This window comes from Monodelphis domestica, chromosome 3, assembly GCF_027887165.1.
Source record: "Monodelphis domestica isolate mMonDom1 chromosome 3, mMonDom1.pri, whole genome shotgun sequence".
In the NCBI taxonomy this organism is placed as follows: Eukaryota; Metazoa; Chordata; class Mammalia; order Didelphimorphia; family Didelphidae; genus Monodelphis; species Monodelphis domestica.
Window position 1 is genome coordinate 530,546,856 of NC_077229.1, and position 23,535 is coordinate 530,570,390.

Sequence of the window (23,535 nt, forward strand, 5' to 3'; positions counted from 1 at the left end):
CTTTACAAATATTATCTCATTTGATCCTCACAACAACCCTGTGAGGTAGGTGCTCTTATGGCCCCCATTTGAGAGATGAGTAGCCTGAGGCAAACACTTTAGTGACTTGCCCCAGAGTCATGAAGTTAGTATCTGAGGTCACATTTGAACTCAAGTCTTACTTTCCTCAAGCTACAGTGCTCTATCACTGCGGGGTCTATTCCTGCTGCCAGTTCAGTGATTTTTAAAAATGTTTATCATGATTTAATAAAAAGCACATATTCACTGAATCAGTCATATATATTTAACCTGACTCATGCAGAACAATCTCTCTTTATATGATATCACCCAATTGATGCACAAATTCAAGGGAAAGGGGGCAGCTGGGTAGCTCAGTGGATTGAGAACCAGACCTAGAAACAGGAGGTCTTAGGTTCAAATGTGGCCCCAGACACTTCCCAGCTGTGTGACCCTGGGCAAGTCACTTGACCCGCCCCCCCCCCCCCCATTGCCTAGCCCATACCACTCTTCTGCCTTGGAGCCAATACACAGTATTGACTCCAAGAAGGAAGGTAAGGGGTTAAAAAAATAAATTCAAGGGAAAGAATTAAAATACAAATGACACCTTGTAGTTCACCTATTCCTTTCAACTCAAAGTGGCTCTTTGGACTGTTAGTAATATCAGATAATGTAATGGAAGAGAACATCGCCTGAATAATACTACTTTTGTATTTCCAATAGAGTTAGATTGTAGGCTCCTCAAGGGCAGAGGCTGATCTTTTGATATCCCCAGCACTTAGCACAGAGTAGGCACTTAATAATGTTTAGTGACTGAGTGGCTGAGCCTTCCTTAGGTACATGAAATGCTTCTTTTTCATGTAAATCTGAAACCAAGACAATTAAACTAAAAGCACAAATCATTCCCCAGTATGAAAAATGTCCTTAAGAAATATTAAAAATACTGCAAATTGGATCAATTTGTAATACATAATAAACTATACATTTCTGCTGATAATCTTCTATAAATAATTTGGAAATGGTGAACTCATTACCTTTCCTTTAACTGGTGTCATGGTCACTGTGGATCATTTAATGAAATAACTATCTCCTAAATTGATCTGAAATAATATATCTGCTGTGCATATTTAGTATGAAAAAAAGGAGCCACCCATTTCTTTGAAGGTCAAAATGTATGTCAAACTGCATGACGACAAAAAAGGAATTGTGTCCTTTGAAACTGGGAAAGTACATATAATTGGAATGCAAGCTAAAAATACACTTCGATTTTGGTGTTTTAGTACTAAAGAGCTAAATTCCCCACATAGACATCTTCCAGAATTGCACGGGCTATCTGAAAGAAAATTACACCAATGGTTCCCCTTTGGCAATGTTCTTATCATTCACAGCCCTATAGTAATCCGGGTCACTGATTAAAGTAATGGCCTCGATGGACACTGCTTTAAAAGATGTCTCTGGCTAAGCTGCTGATAATCAACTTGGGCCTTTCTTAAAAAAAATAAACCACAACAACTTCTGTGTAATGTTTCTAAAAAAGCAAAAGATAGCCCTAATAATGTGGGAATGAGAAAAAAGCAAGAGAGAAAGTGTGCAGAAGGCAGAGCCTTTGGGTTGCCATCCAGGGTGGCTCCTGCTTGGAACATTAGAGGATTGAGTTCGAAAGCATGTCAGAAAGTTATAAAATGAGGAACAGATCCCGAAGGGGGGTGCTTGGAAACGTCACTGCCTGCCAGGGTGAATGAAGGACTTTCGGGTGGAAGCCATTTGCCCTGTTACGGAGAGATCTCCCGCTTCTATTTGGTCTCTGGATAGGAAGTTACCTATCAGTCGCTGCAGTTCCTACTGACAGTGTTCCTGAGATCCTGTTTCTTATTCATTATCTGATTTATTGAGAAGAGCCAACCTGAGCCAGAAAGACTGTCATCAACTGAGACCTGCAGCCTCTTGACTGGACCCAGTGAGGGTGATTGTGCCAGGCTATCCCAGCTAGCTGAACTCTCTTTGACCACCAGACAGGACAGATCGATAGGATTTGGGGGGTTCAGAGACAGACAGGGCAGAGAAAGGGAGCTTGAAGACCAGAAGGCAGAGCCATGAGGTCTCCTAGCTTGGGGAAGGAGCTCTAGAAAAATATAGTTCAGGGAAACCTTCTTCGGCCCTCCATCCTTTCCCTGTGGGAAACCACCCAAATAAGCCCTTTTTGTTTGGAAACTGAGAGCAGCGATTGCGTCTTGTCCCTGAGTAAGGCCTGAGGCCGGCCTTCTGGCCTACAGCCTAACACTACCAGAGAGTCACTTGAGCGTCTACCATCTTGAAGGGTCAGCAAACTTGCCTATTTCAATAATGAGGACCATTTAAGGAAGGAATTTTCAAAGACAAAAAAAAAGATTCTCTGTATATTTTCCCTTTCTAAGGTTTCTTTTCTTTTCATGGTTACAGTGAGCCAAACTCAAAGAAAACCCAAATAGATTCCTTGAAAAATGTATGTTGCAAATTGTTTTCCTGGTTAAGAGATCAAACCCAAAGGAATAAGTAAAAGGAAACACGTGTCGTTGGGACGTCATTTAAACCTCGGCTGCTTTCATTGAATTCGCTTCATTTGTCACCAATATTTTATTGTAAGTGGACACGGTCACACGTAATGACTGAACACCAAAACAGAATGTCCCACATTTAGCCCGGCACAGGCTCCCTGACTACACAAGGCATAGTGAGCAGAACGCAAGCTAATCTTCAGAAGAACCTGGGCACTAAGAGAGCCTCTCAGACAACTGGGGAACGTTACAGTGAAACGACCTCACGAGTCCAGGGAGAATCAGCAAAGACAATCGAGGCGGAGCTCAGGTGGAGTCCGATGCAGAAATGTGTTGTGTCGTGATAAGTCTTTTCAGCGAGGCAACGTCCGCAGAGAAGCTGGCTCTGCCTTGTTTCAAGTACAAGTTCTCCACGTCAGACACGGCGTAGACGCCGTCTTTGATCTCAAACCCTCCCGCCGAGCAGCTCTTCTGGAGGCTGCCCCTGAGCTCCTTGGGGGGCCAGGGCTCTGCTTTCAGGGACCAGTCTTGGATGTTAGTCACTTGCACAGAGAAAGGCGTCAGAGGAGAATGGATCAGACTCTGCGTGTCCTGCTTTTCCAGGTCAAAATGTCTCTTGGAGGACATGTCAATGGGTGAAGAGAGTTTCTGGGCGCCATCAAACTCGCTATCGAACGCCTCCACTTTTATCTGCATAGCTTTGGCCTTAATCCGAAGCTTATGGGGCAGGGCTGAATTCACTTCCGGAACTTTAACCACCGTCGCATGGAGACTTTTAAGCTCAACCGGGGAATGGATGGGGCCTTTGGGAACTTGCTGCTCATCTTCTCCATCAGATGACTTGCCCACAGCACCCTCGTCGGTTTCTGACGTTCTTGGCGAATTACTGGAGGAGCGATTCATCTGCAGGAGGGGAGGGGAGTGCGTGAAGCCAGAGAAGGTGTTTCCTAGGTAGTTTGGATAAATGGATGCTGGGTAAGAACTCCGATCCTCTCTTGACTCTCTCGGGTAGCTCTCCAATTCCATCGGCTCTTGTTTTATGTCTTGGAATTGATTCTGAGGACTTCTGCAGCTGTTCTGAACCGGACTCTCCTGAGAATGCTCTCCCGAGGACACTTCTGAGACATCAGACAAAGAGCTCTGAGGGGAGTGTTTAATGACAGAAATACAGCTACTTCCCACCATGGACGCTTCATGTTCGTCCACAAACGAGCTCACGTTTGATTTGGTAGTTTGGTAATCTTGGAAATATACAGCTGTAGAATTACTGAGTTTCTGTATCTCCTGAGCATATACCGTAGAACTAATTAAACCAAATTTTAATTTTAGTGAGAGCAGTTCTGCTTTTAGAGATGCATTCTCTTCTCCCAGCGCAATCAGTTTGTTTTCCAAAACCAGGTCATTTAGCCGCCGTTTCTCGCGAGATCTTTTGGCGGCTTCGTTATTCTTTCGTCTCTTTTCCCAATACATGGCGTCCTTCTTTTCGTCGGGAATGAATTCCCGTTTTCTCCGGCATGCTGACGATTTGTTTTTTCCACCGCCTCCTTCGTTAAGTAATAGATCTTCATTTGTATTCAAGTCTTCAGACACTTCCGGTAGGGCAGAGTTAAGCACTAGCATTTTGTCCACATTTCTACTTGTATCAAGTGCCTGCTCCTTTTTAATGGCCTGCATTTTTCTCAGCTGCATCAGAAATAATGGACACAAAATCTTTTTTTAGCTTGTGTTGCAGAGTAAACTATATTTCCAGTATTTCTCAACTCACAATTCTTAAAAAATTGCGATTTTATATCCATCAGCACTTCTCTTTTTGTTTCATATTGCAAAAGGTAAGATCTACGCTCTTCTTGCTAAATGTAGTGGGAGTCTTCTAAGTGATCTGCAATAGATAAATTAGACAACAACTTTAGTTATTCAGATATGTATCTCGGGTATTCATTTTTCAATAAACTGTCGATTTCATGCCGTGCTACTTTTTAAAAATTGCACAAGTTCACTGGATTTCAGGAAAGGGAAAATAATCGAGTGTACACTCTGGCAAGGGATTACCCTCAGCCATCTCAAAGCATAATGATTCAACCTGTCTTTTAATTGTTAAGACACATAATTCTATAACCTTTTTAATACTTAAATGAAGCCCTTTGGAATTACTCGAGACTCAGAAGCAGAGTAATTTGCTCAGGGTCAACTAGCTAATAGAAGTCAGTGGTTGGATTTGAACCCAATTCTCTTTCACTCCAAACCAAACACTGCCCTCAAGTACTACACTGCTTCTGCAACCTCAAGAAAACCGGTTCCAAATTTTCACAACAAAATATATAAATGGAAGCTTGCATTTCTGTAACAATTAAAATAAGATTAATATAAAAATAATGTTTAAACCTGACCACAATGTGGGCATAAAACTTTCCATAATCTCACTGAATTAGTAATTTGACTTAGTCATTTAGCTTGTTTCAACAGGTGACTAATCGCGTATGTTAGCAACAAGGGGAAAGTTTTTTAAAGTGCTTTTAAAAATATAAGTATCTCTTTTGAAAGCACCCGAATTATATAATTAGATCTGTACTTTATTTCTAGTTCCCTCAAATTTAACTGAACACAATAAACTTTTTTGAAAGTCCTAAATAAAAATTGCTGTCATAAAGGATTACATTTTAATAGTATAAGAACAGTTCAGTGCTAGAAAGGATGTTTATTCTTCTTTGCAGTAAAAGTTTTGAAATGAGGGCACAAGAAAAATTCAATTATAGAAAAAGGGAGAAAGAAAATGAGTTTTATTTTCACCCCTCTGACCTTCTAGAATTTCAACTGATTTCGATGGATTGGCTGTTCTTGAAGATCTTTTTCATTTTCAAAAAACTCTATTCTATTCATGATACTTAGGATCTTGGATTTGGCTGGACAAGTGGTTTAGTAACAAACACTGAATTTTTAAAAAATGCTTTGTTCCCTTGAGAATATTCACTTTTTTCTGGACATAGCTTCAATGTCCAATTGTATATTCATATTTTTGTAAGATTTAATAAGGCAGCTGCTCAAACATGACTCCACTTAGCTGTGACACCTGATCTTGCTTACATAAAAACGATAGTCTTTAGCATTTGTCACTATTTATTGTGCATAGTTTTACACTGACTAAAGAAAGCAATTTTAACCTTATCAGCTGGGAAAATCTGAAAGCCCAGCATTCTGCCAGTTTACTTTGCCTTTTCCAGAAGGTATAGACCAAGTGATGCAATAACAATTAAAAAGAGTCTTAAAGACTAAGGTTTCAAACTCTGTTCTACTCCATAAAATCAGGCTAGCTTCTCTGGCATTAAAAAAAGCCCAAAAACTACCAGAGTCAATAGAATAGCCAATCGCAATTCACCGAACTCCATCATTAATGATTACCACGTTACTATGTTCTTGAGAACAGATCTTGTGAAAAATGAAATCAGAAGACTAGCACATGGTGGGCCCCAACACCTTAGAAACTGATTTTTGAAACAAAATCTATTGGGGAAAAAATGCTAATTCTCAGTTTTCTGTTCAGATTTGTTTTACTCCTAACACAAAAAACTACTTTCCCCACCTGATGAATAACTGTTGCTTGTTAAATGGTCTTGCCAGGTAATAGTACGGACAGGTTTGCATCACCACAGAGACACCGGTTTAAGAAAAGCAGTAGCTCGGGATAAGACAAGTGCCTCACCCTTCTATTTTTCTTTAGCCACTCCATAGCCTTCAATAGATTCATTTCATTCTCTGGAACTATAATTCTGACTACAATCTTTTATTTTGTTCAAATGCTCTATTTTATGCACAACTTTTCCCTTTTATCAACTTTATATCTTCTTCCCTCCTTTCATTATTTCTTTCCAGTTCTACACTGATGATGTGGGGGTCCAGTTTGTTTAGTTCAACGGTTCTTCGTGTATTTCCATGCTTTCTACATTGGTCAAGTGTATTTACGATTTAGTTTTTCAAATGAGCAGCACAAAGAGAACTTGGGAACACAAAACAAGCCTTGCCTTTCCCCTTAATCAGAACCTGGTGTTTCCCTTCATTGTTTTCAACAATATTTCTTCTAAGTCCAGGAATTCTTAATCTAGGGTTGAGAAATGCCTTTAACAATATTTGTATCATTGTATTTCAATATAATTCGCTTCCCTCACACTCCTATTTTATTCCTTTAAACACGCTATTCTTAAACGCGGAAGGAGTCCATGACACAAAAATAGTGAGGAACCTCTGTTCTAAAGAAACATAGTTGCCTCATGAGTGCTGCAAACTATACAGTGGATTCCTGCTGAAATCATTTGTCTGATTAATTTTTCAACATTTAAACACTGTCTATATAGATGACCAAGTCTCACTTCAAATCTCACTTAAGGTACAATAATAAACACACAACACAAACACATACTGCCACATTGGGTTTGTTGAATAAACATGTATTAACTTCATATGTTACCAAATCTATGCTTTTAGCCTTTGACTATTATTCATGTTTTAGCCATTCCATTCATCTAGATAGGCCTGTAACTTAATGCCAAATCCCTTAAGTTTAAGCCGATCCTCATAAGCAAGGCTTTCAATCTTGATATCTTTTAGGATTTGTAATCTACTGCAGGACCTTCAAGAAATCAAGATTATTGCCACTATTCAGAAGACAACTTTAGTGAATAATTTTTAAAATATTCATTCATGTTAATAGTGATTGTCATATCCCAAAACTATTGTTCCCAACTTTAATATTGTAAATTAAAATAAACACATGCTTTTATGCAAATTATATTTTATACAAAATTATAGTTCTCTTCCTTTATTCCAATATAGGAATTCCAATACAGGCCTCATCTTCTTTTATTCTAATGTGTTAATACAGACCTCATCTTCCATCTCCCTTCTCAAATTTTGCTTAATATGACTAGATTTTTCTTGGTGCTATCATACAATGTTACTTGGTGTCATTGCAATAGTGTTCTCCATATGCATATGAAACTATTTTCCTTATTATTGAGAAACATTCTCCCAGTGAAGAATGTTACAAAAAAGAATGAAAACTGGTTTTGAATCTGCATTAACAGCCATCACTATAACACCGCCTATGTACTGTTTCATATTATCTCCATAAAGAGCCTTATTTACTTGTATTTTGGAAAGAGATGACATCATAACTCATTTGTTTTCACATCTGATTTAAATATTGGTTTTCCTGGCTAACACATTTAAAATAATGCAGGGAAAGTCAAAGTTAATAATATCTATGGGTAATGTTGGTCAATATGCCACATTTTAAATTTGTCATTGAAATAAGCTATAATCTCAAGAGTAGAGCAATAGTGCAATTCTGTTTACCTAAGTATATCTAAGATCTCAGTGGCTCCAAGACAAAGCCCAAGTTGATTTATCAACAGATCTCTCCATGGGAGAACCAAATGAATTCTCTTCTGTCTGATGGCAAATGCTCCATTATCTTCAATCAGGACAACTGTTTCACTTTGGTAACAACTGATGATGTCATCAGGAAGAATTACCCTAATTACTAAGACCACATTTCAAACTCAAATATTTTCCCTTATGATTAATTTCACAGCAACTTTATCACTTCCTCCGAAAGTATTTTAAACCCAACAGTGAATTCTGTTCTGTATTAGTCACTATTTTTGGTAAATGATATTAATAGCATCAAATACCAATGCAATGATGTTAGTGATGCTATTGTACTTGATACTGTTAACTTCGTTTCAAGCTATTACTGCACTGTAAAAATGCAGCTTTCTTCAGTGCCGCCTTCCCCTAAATCCAAACCAAACCTCAGAGCCTTGCCTTAGAAACACCGTGAATCCTTTCACTTTTGTTCCTTTTATTCATCTAATTTTCCAAACACATCATGGAAAAATTCTTCATGATGTCCTCAGTTTGCTTCATGTTTTCACTTTCTTTCCTCTTTCTTCCTGCTTTCTATGGAACTCTTTTTCAGTTCTAGTAGAGGAGAAAACAATTCACTTTGCAGTCAGAAGACTTGAACACAAGTCTCAGAGCTGCCATTTATTCGAATACGGAACTTGGGCAGGCGAGTTAACATCTCTTGAACTTCAACGTTCTCGTCCATAAAGTGGTGTCTCAAGCACATAGCTAGCAGTGTCAAACCCATGCCTCACAGCATGTGAGATAACATTATGAATACAGAGTATTACTGAAGGGAATGCAAACATTTCCCATAATGCAAACATTCCAGAAAATTCACCAGAATACTAAAAGAACACAAATCTTCACTTTAAGCTATACTTGCCTTTAAGAAGCAGCATCACTGAAAAGAAATTTCCTATTTATTTTCTTAACTGGGCATGTAGGTGGTGCAATGGATTGAGTGCTAGACCTCTAGCTCTCTTCCCAAGTTCAAATCTAGCCTCAGACACTTACCAGATATATAACTCTGGGCAAGTCACTTAACCCCATTTCCCTCAGTTTCCTCATCTGTAAAAGGAGATGGAGAAGGAAATGGGAAACCACCTCAGTATCTTGTGCCAAGAAACCCCTATATGGAGTCTTGAAGAGTTGGACACAATTGAAAATTACTTAACAACAGCAATATGTTCCTAATCACATAATCTCAGAGTTGGAAGAAACATTTAAGACTATCTAGAACAATGTACATCTAAATAAAAATCTCTCCCACAATATGCCAAATGGTCATCTAGTCTTTGTCCGGAGACCATCAATGAACTGTAAACACCACTCATTCTAGAAGGCCACCCATTTTACTCTGAGATAGCTCTAATTATTTGCAAAGTTTTCCCCTTACCTAAAGCCTGGATGTGGCTCTCTAAATTTCCATCTTCTGGGACCAAGGAAAAGAAATCTATTTCCTCTTACACATAACAGTTCTTTAAATAATTGGAACTAACGATCAGGTATTCCACCCCAAACCCCATTTGCCTTTTCTTCTCTCGGTTAAAACGTCCTTACTTCCATAAACCAATTCTCATAGCAGGATATCAAAATTAGTCACTATACACATATTAAGTACATACTATGTGCCAAGCACTATGCTAAGTGCTGAGGATACATACAATAAAAGGCAAAAGACAGTCACTGCCCTCAAGGAACAGGAACTAATGGAGGATATAGCATAAAGAGAAGCTGGATGAATGTGAAAGTAGTCACTAGAAAGAAAGAAGGTACTGGAATTAAGAGGGCTCACTCAGGAAAGCCTTCCTCTGGAGACTGTAGCTGGGTCTTGAAAGAGGCAGTAATGAGAATGGAAAGCAATCCATGCTTGAGAGACAATCTATGAAAACTCCCAGTAAGGAAATGAAGTGTCTTGTGTGAGGAACAGCAAGGAGACTAGCGCCACTAAATTCAAGATTAAATGGGGGATATAAGGTATAAGAAGTCGGAAAGGTGGAGAGAAGAGGTGAAAAAGAACACTGGACACCAGAGAGATGAGGTGATAGGGACCTGTTGGAGTTTATTAAGTAGGAGATGATAAAGCCAGATCTGCACTTGAGGAAGTAACAGGTAGAATGAAGTAAGGAGAGTTATGGGGAAAAGACCGGCCAGCATGAAGTGATGAGGACTTGCACCAGAGTAGATACGTTTTGAACATAAAACTGTCAGGCTTTGCAAGATAATGGATGTGGTAGGGTAGGGTAGGAGGGGAGTTGCAAGTGAGGTGGAGAAGACACCTAGGGACTGTGAAGACGGTAGTCCCCTCGACTAGATGGAGAAAGGGAGAGTTTTAGGGGAAAGATGAGCTGAGTTGAAGATTTTTATGGGATATTGAGTTTGAGATGTCCAAGAGGCAGTTGGAGATATGAAACTGGAGAATAATGGAGAGCCTAGGGCTGATTAGATCTGAGAATCATTAGCATCAGGAGATAATAAATTCAGGTGAGTTGATGAGATCACCAAGTGAAATAGTATAGAGAGAAAAAGAGAAGTAGTCTTAGACTCCTCAGTTAGGCAGTATGGCCAGGATGAAAAGTGAGCAAAGGAGACTGAGAAATAAAAGCGTAGAGAGGAGAGTATCAAGAAGAGGGTGATCAACAGTGTCAAAGTTGGAGTGAGGTCAAGAAGGATGGAGAGAGAAAAGGACACTGGATGTGATCTTTAAGAAATCATAGTAACTTTGCAGAGAATCATTTTTATTTAAATACTGAGTCCAGAAGCCAGTTTATGCAAAATTAAGAAGGAAGTGAGAAGAGAGCAAGTAAAGACATCTTCCTCAAGGAGGTTAGCTGACAAAGGGAGGATCTAGGTATAGCTACAAGGTATAGATGACTTAGTTGGTATAGTGAGGGTTTTTTCAGGATGGAGGAGACCTGACCATGTTTGTAGGTAGTATGGAAGTACAGTGGAAAGGGAGATTGAAGATAAGTAATACAGACAGTGGGGATGAGAGAGGAAGCAATCTGTTGTAGAAGATGGGATGGAATGAGTCATGTGGGTGTTGAGGAATTAGTCTTGGTAAGGAGAAGAGTCACCTTTTTCTGTGAGATGGGGTAAAGGAAGAATAATGGCAAAAGGCATATTGCTTATTCTCCTGTGAACAAATAGTTTATTAATATTCTTCATAAAAGTGTGGAGCCACAACTGAACACAATGTTATAGATTATTTTTCTCTCTTGTCTTTTTATTTATTTTTTTAAGGTGGAAGACTTCCTCAGTCCTCTATCCATTCAGTGCAACCTAAAATGGAATTAATTTGTATAGTTAAGGAGAAGTAGGATTTTATTGACTTAAATTTTACAGGGAGGAGAAGTTTTCAGAGAAACCTTAGAAGAATTGTATGAACTGATGTAGAATGAAGAGGGGAGAAACAAGAGAACCAGTTATACACTAGCAGTAGTGTTAAAAAGACAAACAAATTTTAGAGAACTAGAAACTGTGATTGGTGTAGTAACCAGCCAAAATTCCAGAGGACTGATGGTGCAGCACACTATCCGCTTCCTGATAAAGAACAGAAGGACTTAGAGTGCACATTGAGATGTTTTACTGGCCATGGCCAATAAGGAATGGTGTTTTGCTTCACTCAAAAAAAAATGTACAGGGGAAATCATCCTAGGAACAATAAAGGATGAATTTCTGCTATTAGATTGGTAAAGATTTAAAAGAAGGAAAATGGTAAGTGTTGGAATGGAAATGCCACAAGAAAACATGTACCCTCATCACTGGCAAAGTTGTGAATCAGTCCAGCTATTCTGTAAAGCAACTCGAAACTCTCTCCTAAAAGTTACTAATCTATGCCCTCACTAACTAGTAACTAACTTACTAATAATCCTTCGCTGCAACAGTGAAACCAAGAGAAAAATGACTCATATGTACAAAAATAAAGCAGCTTTTTAAAATAGTCGTCCAAAAGTGTACATTAAGAGGGCCGTGTCTATTTAGGAATGGCTAGGAAAAACCCTGTGCTATATGAATGTAATGGAATATTAAAAATAGACACCTTCAGAGAAACTGGGAAGATTTAAATGATGTCGTGAAAAGCGGATCTAAACTAAACTAAGCTGAAATAACAAAATGACATCAGAGAGAAAAAGAATTCTGAAAGACTTGGAACTCTAATCAATAGCAATAAACTGAGTCCAGAAGACTGAAGATACATGAGAGAATTAATTGAACAGGGCTTCATTTTGAAGGGGTTTTCTGTGTTTTCTTTTTCTATTGTAATGAACAATTACAATACAATAAAACTATTTCATATTTTTACTTATTCTCTTGTGGAAGTAGTAGAGAGAATTGTTTTAAGTCACCATAGGCAAAAAGAAAAATGATAGTTTTAAAATATGACTTAAATCAGTACAGTCAATATCAATCATACTTGTGAATCAATTTTAGCACATTAAATCTTACTTTGATATTTAATTCTAAAGACACAAAGGGTTTCAATTCTACCCAAGAGGAAAAAGGAAAGGTATCTAAAGAGATCCATGTGGATGCACTACAAACGTCCATACAACCTTAATTTTTTTCTTGTTAGAAATTACAAATATATCAATGCCATTTTGAACATCAAAATCATTGCTAGACATATCCCTGCCACCTCTCCCACACACGGAAAAGTGGGCAAAACCACAGAACGAAATATCGTTGGAAGTGTATGCAACATCATTCATTCATATTCTTTCTTCTCTCCAAAAAAGAAAAGGAATGAAGTCTATTTCTTCATCTCCTTTCCCGAGATAAGCTTGGTCATTACAGTAATACGGTGTTTTGCAGCATGCCATAATGGATAACATCATGTGACTATGTAGTCAAGAGGATGATGTAAACTTTCTGAGAACTCTCATGAACCTGTCACAACATGTCGGAACTTCAATTATCCCACGTGTAAAAAGAGCTTAACAAAAGCTATAGTGCTCATCTCACCGAGTTGCTGTTAGGCTAAAATAAGATAACACATGCAAAATGTCTTCAGAATTTTAAGAATAATATGAAAATGTAAGTCGAAGTGAAATGAGAGTGAAAAGTAATCACTAGCATACCAAAAAATGTGCTATGCTTACTTGAAAAAGAAAGCCCAGTAAGAAAATATTTCAGTTTAATGAGCATTTTCTAAACAAACTTCAAATAAAACAAAGTTTTAAATTACAAAAATATATTCTGAATTTTTCATCATTAAGTGCCTTACATAAGAAAATTCTTCCCTTAGGAAGTACATTTTTAATAACCTTGAAATTCTTAGAAAACTCAACTTATATGTTTAAAGTCAAATACTATAATATTGAAATAATCTTGCTCTGTAATTCATGTAAAACCTACTATTAAGTATAAAAATATGATCAACATTTTGGGGACAACTACATGGCTCAGTGAACTGAGAGCCAAGCTTAAAAGTAGGAGGTCCTAGATTCAAATCTAGCCTCAGACACTTCCCAGCTGTGTGACCCTGGGCAAGTCACTTGACCCCCATTGCCTAGCCCTTACCACTCTTCTGCCTTAGAACCAATACAGAGTACTAATTCTAAGATGGAAGCTAAGGGTTGAAAAAAAAATGATCAATGTTCTCATGAAACTCAGCTTTTGCTTTATTCTCTCTCATCTTTGACAAAAGATAATCTGATAAATTACCTTAAAGGAACAGAGAATGCTTTTGATGATAAAATATTTTATTATATATATATGACAATTATGTTCCTTTTTATATAGGCAAAGCATTTTTATTTCAAATACCAAACTTTACCTGAAGGTAGAATCAAGTGCAAATGAATTCACTATGAAAATAGAATCTAGAAACAATGTTGAACTAAAAGTAAATAGATAATGGACAGTTAGGTAGAACAATGAGTAAAGAATCAGGGTTGGAGTTGGAGGATCTGGCTTCAGACCTTGGGAAAGTCCCTTAATACCAATTTGCTAGCCCTTGCTACACTTCTATCTTAGAATTGATACGGGTAAGTTAAAAAAAAAAAAGTAAACACAGGCATACATACCTGGAAGTTATTACTTAAATGATCTGAAAAGTGGCATAAAGTAGGGAGAAAAAATCTAATTCAAGAATTCAAAATTCTTTGAGAATTCAAAAGTAAGAAATTTTTAAAAGCTCAACGAGAGTACAGAATGCACCTGAGAGTACAAAACGTGGAATATTCTTCAAAGTGGAGACAAAGTGCAGTAAATGCCCAAATGGCTTAGACTTCAGGAGAAGGTTTCAAGGTAAGTGAGCAACAATGACAATTCACTGGACACTGAAAAATGCAGCTAAAAATGTTTTCTATATATAACAAGTAGAAGGAATAAAATATGAAAGGATGATTAAAGGGAGAGTGCGGGTAGCAAACTAATGATCCTGATCACCTTTATATTGTTCCATACTTTGAGCAGAGATGGCAGATTTCCCGGATGGTTAATGTACTTTTTCTAGGAAGAGGTCAAATGAAAAGCTTCATGAAATCAGTTCATCATGGACAATAATTTGTAAGGCTGTTTAGTGCCAGCCAGGATTCCAAAAGGGTACAATTGTCAGATAGCTAAAAGACTTATAAATGTAACAGTGTCCATCTCGTAAAGACTCTGGAGATTTGTTGCTATTTAAGTTTAAAAGCAGGTGGAATGTTGTAGGAAAAGTACTTTATTCTGGTAGTTTTGAAGTGACATTTGAGAAATATCTAACTGTGGGCCTCTCTGTGGAGTCAGGGATATAGTTGGGTTTTTTTGTTTGTTTGTTTTAATTTAACTGTTTTAATCTGTGAGGATCCACTTGATAACATATAAAGGAGAAAGCTAAAATCATGCTTCTTGGCATTGTCAGAAAATCCTGGAGACATAGGAAGAAGGAAATCCTATCTCTTTTGAGAGAACTGCTTATGCTGCAAGGAAAATTGCCAAATGAAGCGAAGACTACATCTTCATAAATAAGAAGTGGCATTAGAGCCTGTATTTGAGGAAATACCGGGAAAGTACTGGCATTAAGAGGGGTTGGAGGAAGGCTTCTAGCAGGAGGTCAGATTTCGGTTGGATTTCATTTATTAAGCTGTAACTAGTATTTTTACCACAATCATAGGGAATGGAATCAAGCTATTTAAATAAATGGGGAGGAGGGGACGGAAGAACTACCACTGGGAATGGAGGTTTTTCCATTTATACAACCTTATACAAGTAACACTGAATGAATGGGAATGGAGACTGAGCCAATTCATTAAGGAAGCCGGGGTCACAAAGAAAGAAACCATCCCCCAATAAACCTAAACAGCCATAGATCTCATAAAATCAACATACATAGCAATGAATCAAGTGGAAGGACGAATTAGGGTAGCCTACAAAACGAGTATAGTCCACAGAACCTATGTAACGGGCTGCATGAGGGTACCAACTTTTTATACTTGCTCGATAACGAAAGTTCTCATTCCAGTGAAATCGGATGTGCAAAGAAAGCACAGTTTAATCAAACTTGTGTGCTATCAGTGAAGCTTGCTCATTATTACGCTGACCTGAAATTCAGATCACATAAAAAGGAGCTCTCTACGACAGCATTGTTCGGAGAAATCTTGAGATAACTGAAAAGAGATGACGGGCACAACGGCATTCAAGGGGAAAGAACTAGCTCGGAATACTATTTTTCTAAATTTATCCTTGTCAAGATTAGCCTAATATTTCAGGAATGTTGAAAGACTCATCTTAACAAATAAAAAAGTTTTAAAATAGCAAAGCAGCAAGCAATACTGTCTCTCAGTTATGTCTGACTTCTGGGCAAAAATAAAGTGCTTTTCCATTTCCTTTTCCAGCTCATTTTACAGAAGAGGAGACTGAGGCCAACAGAGTTAAGTCATTTGCCCAGGGTCACACCGCTTAGACTCGGGCCTGTCCTGACTCCAGGTCCAGCATGCCATGTAAAAACAAGAGATCTTCAATGGCCTTCCCATTACTTGAATACAATCCTCCCTGTGAATATGCTCTTCGTCATCAATGTCTACCTTTTGGTTTTCAACTTGATGCTATCTGGACTCAAAGGAGATTCTGAATAGTTTAAGGGCCATAAAAAGAAGACTTTAGCCACATGACCAGCCCTCTTCCATTACATAAGCGTAATCATGCACCCAGTAGTGGCTTTATGGCCACGCAGGGTCATCTAGAAGAATCTGTGAAAGGGGTGAGTCAGGGCGTTGCTCAACAGCAGTCTTAAGCAAAGGCTCCTCTTTTCCAGGTAGTTGCCTCATAGTTATTTTGTAATTGCAGTTCGCAAGGATACGCTTTCAATACTAGCCGAGCCCAAAGGGGAGGGAGGGAGGGAGCCTTCACCACAGCTCCACATCCAAAGGGAGCAAGTTTACCCCACGAGAAAGTCTTTTCCAATCCAAGAAAGGCTGGAGATTCCCGATCTAGGAATGCCTCCCGAGGTATCGCCCTCCCTTTCGCCATCATGGACACCCCCCGCCCCAGGCTGTGCTGGCCTTGGAGAAGTGTGTGCCTTATTAGACTACATTTGTATACTGTATCTTAATGTTGGCAACAACGACAAGAACGCCGCTACTGTAGCATCATTTTCAAGCAAGGTTAGCCAGTGCCTTTCCTGCATAGAGTAAGATGGTTAAAGCCACTCCAATGGGCCACGAGCCTCCTCGGTCTGTGCCAGCTTGTTTGTGCTCCTCAGAAAGGGGCACAGACTGGGGAGGTGAGCAGTTCTCCTCCCTGGGGATGGCTGCTTCCCCTTTCTTGCTTTAACTTTCTCCTCTGCAAGAGCTGATCAGGGCTTGGCCTGCTTAGTTGGGCCTGTTGCGGGGAATGAGCAGCCTGGTCCAATCTCCAGGGCCTTATCACTGACAGGGTCCAGGGGCGTCTCCCAAGTGTCAAAAGTCCTCGGGGAAATGGTCTAAAGCCGGGCAACAAGCATGTGGCCTGGTGAGCCGGACTCCCAAACCGCACTAACAGAATGGGAAAGGCTGTCTGGAAGGCCAGAGCATCAACACCGGCCAGCGTGTGACTGGAGGCCAATCAGCTCACCTTTCAGGGCCTCCCTCCCCAAATTCTTCGAGGAAGTGCCCTTTGCCATCCAGGACCGGTAGTGTTTCCCCCCTAGAGTCACTTCAGACCAGATGGAAAAAAGGCACAAAGCTTCAACTCTCAAATAACAGTCTGGAAAGCTAAGAGACTTGTAGTCAAAGGACTCCATTTAACAACGTGGAGTCTAACTAAATGTCGGAAGGTTCTGGGTTGAAACAAGTATCATACAGAGCCAAAGGAACACGAACGGCTCTGTTCTGAGCGTCACCCATTCTTTTCTGGGCCTAAGTGTGGCCGTTCTCCAAGAGTTTCCCAATTGAGGAGAGTCCCAGGAAATGCTGTGGGAGTATTGCAGGAAGGAAAGGTCACCGCAACAACTTCTCTGTCCACTGACACCATTTTCATTTCTATTGGAAGAACAGAGTGTTTTCGTGGGCATCCCCCAAGCCAGGCCCTTAGAGGGCTCCAAAATCCATTGGAATGACAGGCAGAACAATAGAGCAAGAGCTTGCCCTTTCCTCTGACCACACGTGACAACGGCCAGTCATGCCCACTGGACGTTTTCTAATGACAAAACCCCCAAAATCAGAGAGGGAGCCGCCAATGTAGAGGCTCCTTCCACCGATTCCCCTCCTTCTGCAAGCCTCTAGAGAGCCCGGGAGCCCAGTGTGCAGCACCCAAACTCTCATCAACATGTGGAGGAATGGATGGATAAGGCGAGGCTCTGCCACTTTCCACTGGATTTCTAAAGCCAAATTCTGTCTCTGGAACAAGAGGTTTCCCAATCCCCAGACACAAAGAGTAAAAGCAGAACTCATGGGGATAGTGGGAGATTGCTTAACACTTTGCAACCTGCCAAACTCCCTTTCTGTCTCTCTCTCTCTGTCTCTCTGTCTCTCTCTCTGTCTCTCTGTCTCTCTGTCTGTCTCTGTCTCTCTCTCTCTGTCTGTCTCTGTCTCTCTCTCTCTCTGTCTCTCTGTCTCTCTCTCTCTCTTTCTCTCTCTCTCTCTCTCTCTCTCTGTCTCTGTCTCTCTCTCTCTCTCTCTGTCTCTCTCTCTGTCTCTCTCTCTCTCTCTGTCTCTCTCTCTCTGTCTCTCTCTCTCTCTCTCTCTCTCTCTCTCTCTCTCTCTCTCTCTCTCTCTCTCTCTCTCTCTCTCTCCCTCCCTCCCTCCCCCCCCCCTTTCTTTCTTTCTTCCTCTTCCCTCCCAGCATGCCTTTCTCTACTCCCCACCCTTCCCATTTTCCATTCTGGGAGGTTTCCTTTTCCCCTCCTTTTCTCTCCTCTATATTCATGAGCCGCTTTTCCCCTGCCCACATTACAGGACTACAGAGGTATTCGGCTTCTCTGGGGCCCCTCAGCTCTGCCAGCCAGTCTATTATCACCAGCCGGAGAACTGGGCTCCGCACTCCCAGATCCCACACAATCCAGATCTGAATCTGCCTATCCACGGCCCCATTTATACAGGACCCTTGGCCTCTCACTCCTCCCAGCCTCGGGCATCGCCCCTCCCCGGCTCGCTCCAGCCTTCCCTGCCGGCTCCCCCTTCCCCCTCCCCCGTGCCCAGAACAAAGAAGAGCAGAAGCGTCAGCGCCATCCCTCTGTGCCCCTTCCCCAGACTGGGGGGGGGGGGCGGCGGCGATCTCTTACCCCGGCCAAGCCGAGTCCCCTCCCTTTCTGCCCTCTCTCCCACCTCGGGCGTGCTGTCAGCTTCTGCTGCTATTCCTCACGACCTCGGGAGGGTCTGGAGGGGCGAAGCCTGGGAAGGAGGGAGAGGGCGTCCTTTGCTCCTGGGACCAGCTCGCGGCGCTGGGCTGCCAGCAAAGGAAAGCGGGGCCTGGCCCCTGGCAGTAGCTGGCAGAAGGCTCGGTCCTCTGGGCCCCCTGGCGAGAGCTCGGAGACAGGCTCAGCCTAGCTGGGGTGGGCTGCCACGGGGGAGGGATGCCTGCCGGGCTTCATGGAGGCTACCCCAGGGATGGGCTTCCTAGAAAGAGGCTTTAATCATTCACACTAGCACACACGTCCCGAGAATTCAAGAACTGATGAAGATTCCTTTTCACACACGCACACACAATCGAATTCGGACAGTCCGTCTACACCTAACTTGCACAAATCTGTGTGGAGCTTTGAAGGGGGCTAAATAAACGTTCACACACCCACCGCGCCACAGAATTCTGAATGAAAGCAGGAAAGGCCACATCCAACAATTAGTGACCTAAGTCTGCCTCCCACAAATCCTCTCGGAGGGTGGGGGTGGGAGATCTAAAGAGCAATCCGGTGACTTCATGCTGCCAATTAAAAAGGCTCAGAAAATGACTGGACCCTTCGCGGAGGCTTCCCGCGAGCTGCATAAAATAGAGGCTCGTCAAAATGCCTCCGAAGGCGGGGAATGAAGCCTCAACAAATGGCCCCGGACCGACGGACGAACGAACGAACGTCTATTTGCTAACAGTCCTGGAGCGGCACCAGAAATAGCGCCGGGAAGCCACAATGGCCAACTTGTGATGGGCTAAATATAGCAGAACACAATTTCGGGTGCAGGACGGACGTGCTCCGCAGCCTGGGCTAACCCAAGCCGCGGCCAGTGAGCTGTCGGCCTTCCCATTAAGCGTCGTCCCTCGAAAACCCGGCCCCAGTGACATTAGCGAGCTCGCTGCCCCAGTTTCTCTGTAGCTCGACTATCAAAATCGCCTAATTAGCTCCCTCTTCCTGGGGCCTCGGCCAGCAAACTCGCGGTTACATAATGCAACATTTCCAGGAACTATTAGGCGATCGGTTGGGCAGTCTGAAAAAGCAGCTGCACACAAGTGAGGGGAAGAGGGAGCTACAAGGGCTGTATCTCCCTTCCCGGAGGGAGTGCTTCAGCCGGCGGCACAACTCTCTTTACCCGATAAGATTATAGGGCTCCTGGAGCCTCTTGACTGCAACCTCCACTAGGATGTGCCTATTCTTGGGGACCTTCAATTAGTTGGTGCTTGAGGTCGAAGACAGACGTCATTTTTACTACGCAGCGCCAGAACGACACAATCATTGCACGCGCGCGCGCGCACACACACACACATTCACACACACACATTCACTCACACACTCACACACTCACACACACACACACACACACACACACACACACACACACACACACACACACACACACACACCCCTTCCAGTCCTGCCCAGCCTCTCAGTGGGCAGATTATGCAATGTCTGGGAGAGCAAATCTCCCAGATCTCCCTCGGGCCTTTGAAAGCAGGCTGGAAAAGCTGGGCAAGGGCTAGCCTCGAGCCCTGACATTTCGGAATGCCGTCACGCCCCTCCCCCTGCGAACCCGATTTCTCAAGAACCAAGTCAAGTCTTCAGGAGTTACTCAACGTCTCGCATCTTCTCCTTCTCCTCCACCCCCGACGGCCCTCCCCGAGTTCCAGGAGAAGAGGGGGTGGGGCGTGAGTCAGAGCTCTCCGCCGCCCGCCCGCCCGCCCGCCTGCCTGCTCGGAAATGGCTCCGAAGCGCTGCCGAGAACGGAGTTTTCTCGAGCCGATCGTCAATGGGCCTTCCGTGCAGTCAGATTAGACCACGGCAGGCCCAGAGAGCGAGCAGTCTACGTGCCGGGGGTGGGGGTGGGGGTGGGGGCTGCGATGAATACTGCCACCTTCAGGGGGCGAGGCCCCCCCGCGCGGAGCGGCGAAAGTTTGTCTAATGAATAAGGACGCGCGGCTGCAGATGTCACCCGAACACACACACGTACACACACACTTCCGGACTCTTCCAAATGACACCCGAGCGGGCGGGGTGAGGCGCGGAGGAGAGACCGAGGCAGGGGCGCAGAGACAGAGAATGAAAACAAAGCTCCCGACACGTGCAATTACCTTCTGCATTTCCATCTCGGCCCGGGCGAAGAACGGGGTGGGAGGGGCAGAAGACGCCGCCACTACGGGGCCGAGGAGCCGCCTCCAGAAGTCAGCCGGAGTGCAGACCCCCCGACGCCATGCCTCAGCTCGGGACTGGAGCGAGAACGGGCAGGGCGGAGGAAAGCTCGGGCACAGCGGCTGCTGGAGTGGGCGAGGGCAGCAGCAAGGAGCTGAGGAGAAGGGCTCGCCTGGGGCTTCGCTCCCACCCCCGGGAAGGCCGGTAGGCCGCTAGCGGGACCCAGAGGAGACAGACAGTTTGCAGCAGCACTTCCTCGGCTCCGAGAGAGGGGCCGCGAGTGGGGGAGGGGCGGTGGAAGGGGAGTGACAGGAGGGGTCTAGCTGCCTGCTACGGCAGGGCACCACCTCCGCGCGCCGCCGCCGCCGCCGCCGCCGCCGCCGCCGCCAGAGATCTGTGTTAGTAGGTCAATACTGTGCTCCTCGCAACGTACCCTGCTGCCAGCCCGGCGGTGACTGGCGTGCGCTGTACGCCAATCACGGAGCCCAGATCCCGCCCCGCCACCAATAGCTACTGCTGCTCTGGGCGGAGGAGGCCGGGAGCTGAATTGCTCGCGTCCCGCCCACTTGGCTTCTCCCCTCCCTCTTTTCCAGCATCACCCCTAGCGAAGCTTCCCTTCCCTCCCCATCCCTACGGCATCGGCTCCTCCCTCCGCTCGGCCGCCGGCGGTACGGGGGCTGTGCGCTCCGTGGATTGCGTAACGCGCGGAGGGGAGAAGAGAAAGAAAGAGGGAGGGAGGGGCTCCGGCCTCTCTCGGGAGCGAGCCTGCGGGTTGGAGCTGCGCTGGCCGCAGCCCTTCTCGCTCTCCGGGTTCATGGCTTGCTCCCCCTTGTTTCTTCCCCTTCGCCCTTCCAGCCCGCTTGTCTTTCTGGCTCATGGTGGACGACAGTTACCTGACCTGTTGCGGGCGGATCCCCGGGCTGGGCTGGGCTGGGCTGCAGACACGGCTTAGGTTAAGTGTGTACCGCGAGTCTGGTCGAGGACGAGACCGAACCCAGCCCGGCTGCATGATTCACAGTTTACATCCACCCCCGCCTCCCGGGGACGCTGGTTGGTTCCCCAGCACGTACTCAGCCCCCGTGACCTCATTGATAAGAAGCCGATAGGGGCTGGGGGAGGGGAAGCCCAGCGAAAGCTGGAAAGGGGAGGTCAGACTGGAGGTGAGGCTGGATCCCCCGGCTGGTTTGCTGGAGGCCCGGCCGGCCAGCCAGCCAGCCGGGAAACAGGGATGAGGGAGCTGGAGTGAGTCAACCGTCCGGGAAGGGAGACTCTACAGAAGGCTGCAAAACGGGGAATGAGGCGCCAGACAGAAACACGAGCCCCCAGCTCCTGAAGCCAGAGAAGAAGGCGACCCCCTTCGGGCCGCTAAAAAGGGCCTGCGTGACCGACGTTTGCGGATTGATATGGAGCCGCCGCTGCCTCGTAGGGAGACCCTCCCGGAACTATGCATGATTTGGAGCTGGTGGGAAAGTCTGCCGAAGACCCTTGTGCTGATTCCTTCCTCACTGGGCGCGCCCTCCACTCTTGCGCTACTTGGCATATGCCGCTACCTGCTACCAAGCAGACTGGCTTCTGGACACACCTTTAAGGACCTTCGTGGAAAAAGGACTTCGAATTGCTCTTGCTCCCATGATGCTTTGCTCCCATGCTCTTCCCTTCCCTTCGCTCTAAGAACTGGCCCAGAAGTGAAAGAACTCGGTGAAGTTTGTTCCTGTCAGACGTCTCGGGACTCCACTTGCAGTGTTCCTGGCTAACATACTGCAGTGCTTCTCTAGTTCATTTCACAGAGGACGAATTGAGGCTAGTCGGGTAAATGACTGGGCCAAGGTCACATAATAAGTGTTTAAAGCCACATCTGAACTCCAAAATGAAATCTGAGTCTTCCTGACTTCAGGCTCAGCAATCAAATACCAGCCCTTTTAGTAGACTATTTATGGCCGGATTTTTCAGGAGATGAAACCCATGGCGTTTGGGTACTGCACAGAGTTTGACTTTCCTGATACTAATACATGTTAATATTTCCACATCTACACACCCACACATATAGATGTATACAAATACATCTCTGTCCTACACGCATACACATAGATCTGTACAGAGCTGTGACAACTGACATTTCCGGAGCCAGTGATTCCGGATGTCTCGTTCATTTGTGAATTGACCAGTCAGGGCATGCATTTGGTCAAATAATTTTCCTGATCAACAAAAGTCCACAAAGACAATTGGGGAGCTCATTATTCAGTTCCTCCCTCACCTAGTTTGCATGCATTTCAACTCTACATACAATCAGATTTTCTATTACCGTAACACAAGCCAACTCATAAATTGCTCTTCACTAAAAATACTGATTGCACCAACTTCCAGACCTTAAACCAAACAGAAACAGAAGTTTCCCAAATGAGCAGAGTGACATCCTTGTTTCACAACCTCCCTCATCTTCCTCTCATTAGTTGTTAGATTAATATGAAGACACCTGAATTACTAGAGCATGGAGAGTATGCTGTATAAAAAGGAATTCTTTATTCCTCTTTCAATTTAAAGGCCCTCTTGCCATAGAGATGTGGAGGCATTAACCAGCCCACCGTGACAGGAAGTAGGAACTGTAAAAAGAATCATTGGCCAGTTATAAAAGCAGATGGGAAAACTTGC

General features: G+C 43.7%; 1 protein-coding gene across 3 annotated transcripts; it reads right to left on the bottom strand.

Annotated features, from left to right (window-relative positions):
- Window positions 1–2,581: 2,581 nt before the first annotated feature.
- NFIL3 (nuclear factor, interleukin 3 regulated) lies at window positions 2,582–21,934 on the bottom strand. 3 transcript variants are annotated; one of them, XM_007486209.3, is made up of 2 exons: window positions 21,780–21,934; window positions 2,582–4,410 (listed from the first exon to the last, which is right to left on the bottom strand). In XM_007486209.3, the coding sequence occupies exon 2, from the start codon at window positions 4,218–4,220 to the stop codon at window positions 2,838–2,840; it is 1,383 nt and encodes a 460-aa protein (XP_007486271.1). In that variant the 5' UTR covers window positions 4,221–4,410; window positions 21,780–21,934; the 3' UTR covers window positions 2,582–2,837. The 3 variants fall into 3 exon arrangements, with proteins under 3 accessions (XP_007486271.1, XP_007486270.1, XP_001378261.1); XM_007486208.3 differs by having other exon boundaries at window positions 21,785–21,923; XM_001378224.4 differs by lacking the exon at window positions 21,780–21,934 and adding an exon at window positions 20,829–20,967.
- Window positions 21,935–23,535: the final 1,601 nt, after the last annotated feature.